The 7,876-nt window shown below is 48.1% G+C and overlaps 1 protein-coding gene across 1 annotated transcript; it reads left to right on the top strand.

Moving 5' to 3' along the window:
• The first annotated feature begins 1,141 nt into the window (after positions 1-1,141).
• On the top strand, positions 1,142-6,601 carry MLF2 (myeloid leukemia factor 2). The gene is made up of 8 exons (XM_035894506.1): positions 1,142-1,206; positions 2,010-2,085; positions 2,544-2,579; positions 4,056-4,109; positions 4,534-4,659; positions 5,009-5,168; positions 5,257-5,497; positions 6,039-6,601. The coding sequence occupies exons 1-7, from the start codon at positions 1,184-1,186 to the stop codon at positions 5,433-5,435; spliced, it is 654 nt and encodes a 217-aa protein (XP_035750399.1). The 5' UTR covers positions 1,142-1,183; the 3' UTR covers positions 5,436-5,497; positions 6,039-6,601.
• Positions 6,602-7,876: the final 1,275 nt, after the last annotated feature.

Raw genomic sequence — 7,876 nt, 5'->3', positions numbered from 1 at the left:
GGAGAGGAGGCCTTGATGTCCCAGTTAGTCACAGAATTACTCTGTGTTCTCATTGATGTGGTAGGTATGAGTCTAGCTTTTATTATGGGAAGCATTTCCAGTAGAGACAGGAAAGTATTGGTTTGTAGTAGGTGCTTTTGTGATCTCAGGAATATTATATGCTGTTGAGGTTATTCACACTCGAGGGATAAGCACAGACTACGAGATGTGCAGAGCAATGCTATGGTATTTCCCAGACTTTTTTTGCTGTGGCTGCTGTCTTCTGTGGCCATTTGTCCTTATTCTCCTTTTTCTCTCCTTGCTCCTCCAGCACATCTGAATGCATACAGCCCTCAAAGTGAAGGCTGCAAAAGAAAGAAAGGAAGGAAAACCAGTTAGGGACCCCAGTTATTATTCCCTTTCCCTCTCAAATCTGAAAAAGCTGTATGCGGTCTCAACCTCTTGGCAGGTGTACATATAGCCCTGTAGGAAAACAGCAGATGAAGATTACTTGGGGCGGAGGGACGTCACACAGTGTCAGGGCATACACAGCCCATTCTGGAGGTTTCAGTCTTGCATTTGAGTGCATTTGTGCGTGTGTTGTGGAGGGGTGAGAGGACGTTATCTAGGATCATGTGCTCTCTTGTCCCATTAAGTGTAGTCTTCTCTTTGCAGCCAGGATGGTCTTTGTGCACCTCCCTGCAAAATTAAGAACTGCTCTTCTAGAAAGGTTTGATTGTTTCACAGAGCTGTTAATGTAAAGGGTTTTGGTGGCACCAGAGGGAATGAGTATGAAATGATGGTGGTACATGGACTGCAGACCTGAGAAGTGGCTTTCATCTGTTAGAGCAGTGAGGTTCTGGAATGGCCTTGGCCATGCTTGGCTCTAAAGCATTAGTGGGACCAGAACACCAAACTGCTTCTGAACAGACATCAGTTAGTGCCTGAGAGGCACTCTGTGCTTAATACCTTCTGTTACAAGACATAAGATGGGATCCAGAGGTCCCTTCCCGCCCCAAGGATCACCATAAGCAACTCTGAATTCTTGGGATTCTGGATTTTCAGCTTGGAAAGGAATGTACAGTTACATAAGAGAAAGTCAGAATGGGCAGATTATGTGGGGCTTTGTCATCTGTCATCCCTTCCTCACCATTGTTCTCTCAACCTTTCCAAAAGGGACCCTTTTGCCATCCACCGGCAGCACATGAACCGCATGCTTTCTGGAAGTTTTGGGTTTGGCCCACTCCTTGGCATCACGGATCCTCTTGGCAGGTGTACATATAGCCCTGTAGGAAAACAGCAGATGAAGATTACTTGGGGCGGAGGGACGTCACACAGTGTCAGGGCATACACAGCCCATTCTGGAGGTTTCAGTCTTGCATTTGAGTGCATTTGTGCGTGTGTTGTGGAGGGGTGAGAGGACGTTATCTAGGATCATGTGCTCTCTTGTCCCATTAAGTGTAGTCTTCTCTTTGCAGCCAGGATGGTCTTTGTGCACCTCCCTGCAAAATTAAGAACTGCTCTTCTAGAAAGGTTTGATTGTTTCACAGAGCTGTTAATGTAAAGGGTTTTGGTGGCACCAGAGGGAATGAGTATGAAATGATGGTGGTACATGGACTGCAGACCTGAGAAGTGGCTTTCATCTGTTAGAGCAGTGAGGTTCTGGAATGGCCTTGGCCATGCTTGGCTCTAAAGCATTAGTGGGACCAGAACACCAAACTGCTTCTGAACAGACATCAGTTAGTGCCTGAGAGGCACTCTGTGCTTAATACCTTCTGTTACAAGACATAAGATGGGATCCAGAGGTCCCTTCCCGCCCCAAGGATCACCATAAGCAACTCTGAATTCTTGGGATTCTGGATTTTCAGCTTGGAAAGGAATGTACAGTTACATAAGAGAAAGTCAGAATGGGCAGATTATGTGGGGCTTTGTCATCTGTCATCCCTTCCTCACCATTGTTCTCTCAACCTTTCCAAAAGGGACCCTTTTGCCATCCACCGGCAGCACATGAACCGCATGCTTTCTGGAAGTTTTGGGTTTGGCCCACTCCTTGGCATCACGGATGGGACCACACCTGGGGCTCGCCAGGCTGGCCGCAGGATGCAGGTAAAAGTACAGGATAGGATTTCATAAACTGCCTGTTAGCTTCTGTCTTCTGCTGTTACTGGGCTGGGCACACCCCTCACCTTCTCAGGGATGGTGGGCACAGAATTAATCTCTAAAGCAGTGGTGGTCTTGTCCTTTTCTTTACTCCACGTGCATTGATACATTGAACACAACTGTGTTCTGGGTTGAATGGGAGGAAGGGAAGAAATACTTGTTATTTCTCAAGGACATAAATCAATGTAACTGGGAGAAACTTAGGAGCATCGCCTTCTGTCTGGTTTGTTAGGGGTGATATGGTTTGAACCACCATGAGCCTGTGGGGCACTTTCTTGACCTGTTTGTTGGGCCTGAGTGTTCCCAGTTCTGTTTCTGAGATGGATGTGGGTGTTCTGAGGAGGATCTAGTGTTTGGCTGTTGCAGGGTCATCCTCTGTTCTGTTTTTTCTGTTGTCCCGGCAGGCAGGAGCTGTTTCACCCTTTGGGATGCTCGGCATGGTAAGTTCTCTGTTTTTCTGCGTCAAATTAGAGACTTTCCAAGTAGTGGCTCCACACTGAGATTCATCAGCGCTGTGTGCAACCGGTACTAAGATGTAGCCATCTGTGAGCAAGACCATCTATCCTAAGGGGTGGTGAGGGTGGGAAGGTGTGAAGAATGAGCTCTAGATTTATAGTAAACAGAATACGGAAGAGGGTGTTGAACTGAAACTGGAGGCAGCTGGTTTCTCTTGGACCTCTCTCATTGAGTTGCTATATGACTTCAGGCCTTTCCCTTGTTTCCCCTCTAATGTTTTGATCTTGTCTGTGAGCTGGTTTAGAGGAGAGATTCTAACTCTGTTTGTTTGGGGAGGTTGTATTTGCACCTTGACCAGAGAAGAGCCCTAAAGCTGTTACAGCGCAATATTTCACAGGAATTGGGACAGTTAATATCCAGGAAGAGCAGATAGTCTCTTAATAACCTCATATGTCTGAAAAGAAGCTGCAGATCTGTTTGGAGGTAATGGAAGAACCGTGACAAGGCAGGGAAAAGACTTAGCTCTCAGTAGGCAGAGGTGATTATTGAACCTCCTTTGCCAGTGGTGGCAGATGGAAAAGCCAACAGAATACTTCAGGTGAATAGGACTGGAATGAGAATGGCCATGTGTATGTGAGAACTACTAAAATGATATGGTGGAAATAGGTTATTCCAGATCCAACAACTTCAGCTGCTTTGCTCTGCAGGATTGCCTCGGTGAAAGAGACTGAGCATCCTGGAACTGTTGTAGCTCAGAGAAGGGTTAATAAGAATGCAAACAGATAGACTTCAGAGGATAATAGCATTGCGCGTGAGCACTGCTTTGCTGGAAAGGAGAACAAGAGGCTACTTGAGGAAACAAAAAAATCAGCAGGTTTAAACTGACATAGTAATTTTGTTTACATATTGCACAATTAACCCGTGGGACCTGCTGGCCCAGTATATTACTGCAGCCTTTAAGTTTACAAGATTAAAAAGTCAGGTGTTGGTAGGGAAAATAAGAAAAGTTGTTATTATGTTAGAAAGAATACAATCAACGGAAACTTCCTGGTGGTTTAAATTAAGAGTTGAGTGTGATGAGGTGAAAACATCATCAAGGATGACTGTCTTATGGTTAAGATCACTGGAAGTGCATACCTGAGATTTCTTCTCTTAGCTTCGCCGAGTGCCTGCACTCAGAAACCCCAGTGCTCTGGGAGCCAGACCCAAACTAAAAGAGCAACCTTTGCTGTATCTGGAGATCTGGAGAGCCAGAACACTTGGGCAATGCAACCTGAGAGAATGGAGAGAAGAGCAGCCCCCAAATCCTGTCTTTTTTCTGCGCTACTGAAAGAAAAGGAGAAGAACAAGTTTTTTCTTCTTAGGCAGCAGTCTTTTGTCCCTTGCAGATAGTTGGTTGGTCTTTCCTCCCGTATCTTTCCAAACTGACTATTCTTGTGTTCTCTTTTCCTTTTTATCAGGCAGGTGGCTTTATAGATATGTTTGGGATGATGAACGACATGATTGGAAACATGGTAAGAACCCTCCATAAGTCATCCTGTCGAGGGGAGCGCTGAGGATGCTCTTGCCATCCTCTCTGAGGTCTCCCATCTTACCGTGCTTCTTTGGTATTGGCTCTGCTCAAGCTGCTGAGGGGGCAGAGGCTGTAAGCTTTGCTTGCTGACTGACACGGAGTGATGGAGAGCGTGCTCCTGAAGCGTACCCACTGAGGGCAGGGAGGAGAGATGGCTGAGGAAGGAAGTGTGGGGGGTAGACTTGTTTAGCAAGAAACAAGAATTAATTTAACAGGAAGATGCATTCTCCAGGAACATGGACCTATGGGGATTATGTTCTTCCAGTTGTAATATCTTCCTGCTTTGTTGTATATAGAGAGAATTAACTGCCGTCTCTTCTTCCCTCCCATTCCTTCTTTACACCATTCCCCATTTCTTCTTGCAGGAGCATATGACAAGTGGTGCTAACTGCCAGACATTTACCTCCTCAACTGTCATCTCCTATTCCAACCTGGGTGATGGACCCAAAGTCTATCAAGAGACCTCAGAGATGCGCTCAGCACCTGGTGGGGTAAGGAGGAGGCTGCAGTGCATTTTCCCAGCACGAAGCTGCTGGCTTTGCTGTGGGTGGTTAGACTTCGTTTGGTGGCTCAGTGCTGGCCACCCACAGCACTTCTGCTTTGCAGTCAGTTGCAGTTCAAGGAACGCGTTGTGACTCACTGAACCATGCTGGGGGCCACTGGGAGGGGATGGGAAGCGCTGGCAGGGCGGGAATCCATTTTTCCCTTATAGTTACGTTGTGTCTGAGATCCTGGGAGTGGTGGCAGTGCAGCATGACTGAAACGCTGCAGGCAGGAATCGGGGTGCCTTATGGGGAGAATGAATTAAACTGTTGATCCTACATGGGAATCTGCCCTCAGATCCGTGAGACAAGGCGGACCGTAAGGGACTCGGACAGCGGCTTGGAACAAATGTCGATTGGACACCACATCAGGGAGCGGGCCCACATCATGCAGCGGTCCCGGAACCATCGCACGGGTGACCAGGAGGAAAGGCAGGACTACATCAACATGGACGAAAGTGAGTACTGTCCATGTCCTCCTCCTGGCAAACCCAGGTGCCGCGTTCCCACCTCCTCCCCGTCTGAGCTTGTTCTTTCCTTACATAGGTGATGCAGCTGCATTTGATGATGAGTGGAGGCGAGAGACGTCCCGTTTCCGGCCACAGCGAGGGCTGGATTACAGACGTCATGAAGGCAGCAGTGGCCGTCGGGCTGAAGGGACTCGCCTTGCAATCCAGGGCCCTGAGGATTCTCCCTCCAGACAGTCCCGTCGGTATGACTGGTGAACTCGGAGCAGACCTTGTGGGGGGTGCAGCGTGGCCACCCCCAAATCTACCTACACGCTCTTGTAAGTCTTTGTAAGTTTATTTTTCCTCATCTTCCTGTGTGCGGTTGCCTCTTAGCCATGTGATCTTTTTTTTCCATTGCCCCAGTCTTACATTGTTTTGCAGTGTTGGTTGGAAAAGGGTTTTCCCATTTAATCCAGAGAGCAAGGGGAGGTAGGAGTATTGAGGAAATGCTGTTCTGAATGGGAAGGTGGAAGCTGTTAGCTTTCTCACCAACAAAAAAGTGTGGTGTCAGCCTTAACCGATGGTTGAAACGGTATGAAATGAGGTAGGATTGCATCTGTAGAGTGTTTATACTGTCATTGTATGGAACTTGGAGACCATGTGCTGTCAATCCCGTTTGAAATGTAAGTTAAGTGCTGGTGTCTGCTCTCCTGTGTTTTTAGTAGGGTTCACTAGGATGTGACCTAGTGCTTGCAAAGGGACTTTTTGCCTGTTTTTTGATGTCTAGACATGAGGTTTAAACACTTCTTTATCTGTCTTCTGTGCTGCTTTCTGGTCACCACTTACTCTTTTGATTTTCTCTGTTTCCCTTCCTCCCAGGTACAGACAGTGAAACTCTGAAGCCCTTTCAAAGCACCACTTGGACCCTCCTCAAATTTAGTATTAACCTCCCTCCCACTTAAGAATTGAAAACAAAGCAACTAATCTTCTGCATTGCTCTTTTTTGCCCCGTTTGGGTGCTGTAGTGGGGCGTGGGGAATCTCACTGATGTGCAAGGAACACATTAAATGCCCATTCCCTTTCTGCTCTCCCTTGGTTCTGTTCTTTCTGCCAGTAGTGGTGGGCATGAGGAGCTGCCACCTCGCCTCTTCCATCCTTTCCGCTCTTTCTGTGCTGGGTTGGGCTGGTTCTGAAGTTTGTGTTTAGTCCCCTGTGAAGGAAAGATGAGGGAATTGTGCTAGAACCCCGTGTCGGTCCCCTCGCTGGGACAGAGGCTTCGATTCCCCTCCTGCTCCTCGGCGTGGCTATGGAGAAGCAGAAGGATGTGTGCGTTAGAGAAGGGAGGAGCAGAACAAAAGCTGGATCAGCCTGTGGGCCCCCCCCAACCCCTCTTCGATCAGCTCCCCCACTTTTTTAATTTGTGAAACTTGTAACTAGATGTTTACTGAATAAAGAAACAAACTGTAACAAGAATTGTTGGATCAGTCTTTACCTTCAACTGACCTAGTTGTGCCTGCTGTGGAACTGAGTAACCTCTTTCATATCCTTGGGAAATGGCTGAGGGAGAAATGTGGTGGTTAATTCTAAGGTTTTATTTTCTTAGAGGAAATAGCCTTATAGCCATCTCGTATAGTTACAGAGTGAGATAACGCTCAACTTGGAAGTTATGAAAGAAGACCCAAGAACCCACCATGTCCTTCCATTGCTGTAGTTTTGCTGTGGACTCGGGGGAGATTGGTTGGTCTTCCTGGCTGCCTGGTCATCTGTGCAACCCTGAGTTGGGCCTCTGAGGTTCCGGCACGGCCAGGGAATATTTCCATTATTTTCTCATTATTTCTCTACAGCTGAGGCTGACGTCATTACGAAGGAGTTTTTCTTAACTTCTTCAGTATTGGGTGAAACTTGGGAGGCATTAGGAATACGGGGCCAGGGAAGATCTCCTGGGCTCTTGGGCCAGTTTCCTGCTCCAGCACGCACCCCTACGCACACACCTTTTCATCAGCTCATTTGGAACAGAAGGCAGGGAATCGATGCACAGCTTGCGCTCAGAAGCGGTGTGCCGGGATCCTGCCATGTATCCCCACGTGGTACATATGGGCATCAACAGAGGGACAGACGTGTTGCTGAGGACTGACTATCTTGCCCTGAAAAAAGGGTGCAGAATCCAGCCCCTGAAAGCTTTGGCCAGAGTTTGCATGTGTTTCACCCTTCGAGGAAGCGCAAGGCAGAGCTGTCAGTATGGCGGGCTCTGCCCCTGCTTCCCTGCGCTGTTCTGTCCCATAGCAAACCCCAGAAGGAGTTGTGATCTTCAGGTGACAAAGGGCTCCACGTCCAGGTGTGGCTGGAGAGGTCTCTAGCATCTGGGAGAGTGAAGGGAGGGACCTTGGCTGAGACAGTTAAGCAAGTGCTGGAGGGGGATAAGCCAGCTGCCCTGGGAGCTGACTGAGTTTCTGGAGATGTCGTAGTCAAAGCAGGCCCTGAAGAGAAGCAAGGCCGAAGGAGGAGCTACACAGAAAAAAGCAGGGCTTGGGCGAGGTGTAGTGGAAGACAAGTCATCCTGGGATTGCCAGACTTTGAAAGAAGGAACTGGAGGAACAGCAGCCCTCATCTCGGTGCTAGTCTTGAGCTGGTGCGAGATGTGGGACTGGGTGTTTTGATCCAGCGAAGAACCAACCGAGAAGCTCAGAAAGGTGCTTACAGCATCATGGTAACCAGCC

The sequence above is a fragment of the Egretta garzetta genome, unplaced genomic scaffold (genome assembly GCF_000687185.1).
Source record: "Egretta garzetta isolate BGI_Z169 unplaced genomic scaffold, ASM68718v1 scaffold85, whole genome shotgun sequence".
NCBI lineage: Eukaryota > Metazoa > Chordata > Aves > Pelecaniformes > Ardeidae > Egretta > Egretta garzetta.
Note: the sequence above shows the minus strand (reverse complement) of the source record. Positions and strands in the feature narration are given on the sequence as shown.

Excerpts from the sequence above, each read along its gene's own strand:
- MLF2 (XM_035894506.1), top strand. The coding sequence starts at position 1,184 with ATGAACCGCATGCTTTCTGGAAG. Across the intron at positions 4,660-5,008 it reads TGCGCTCAGCACCTGGTGGG|ATCCGTGAGACAAGGCGGAC; the intron begins GTAAGGAGGAGG and ends ATCTGCCCTCAG. Across the intron at positions 5,169-5,256 it reads CTACATCAACATGGACGAAA|GTGATGCAGCTGCATTTGAT; the intron begins GTGAGTACTGTC and ends TTCCTTACATAG.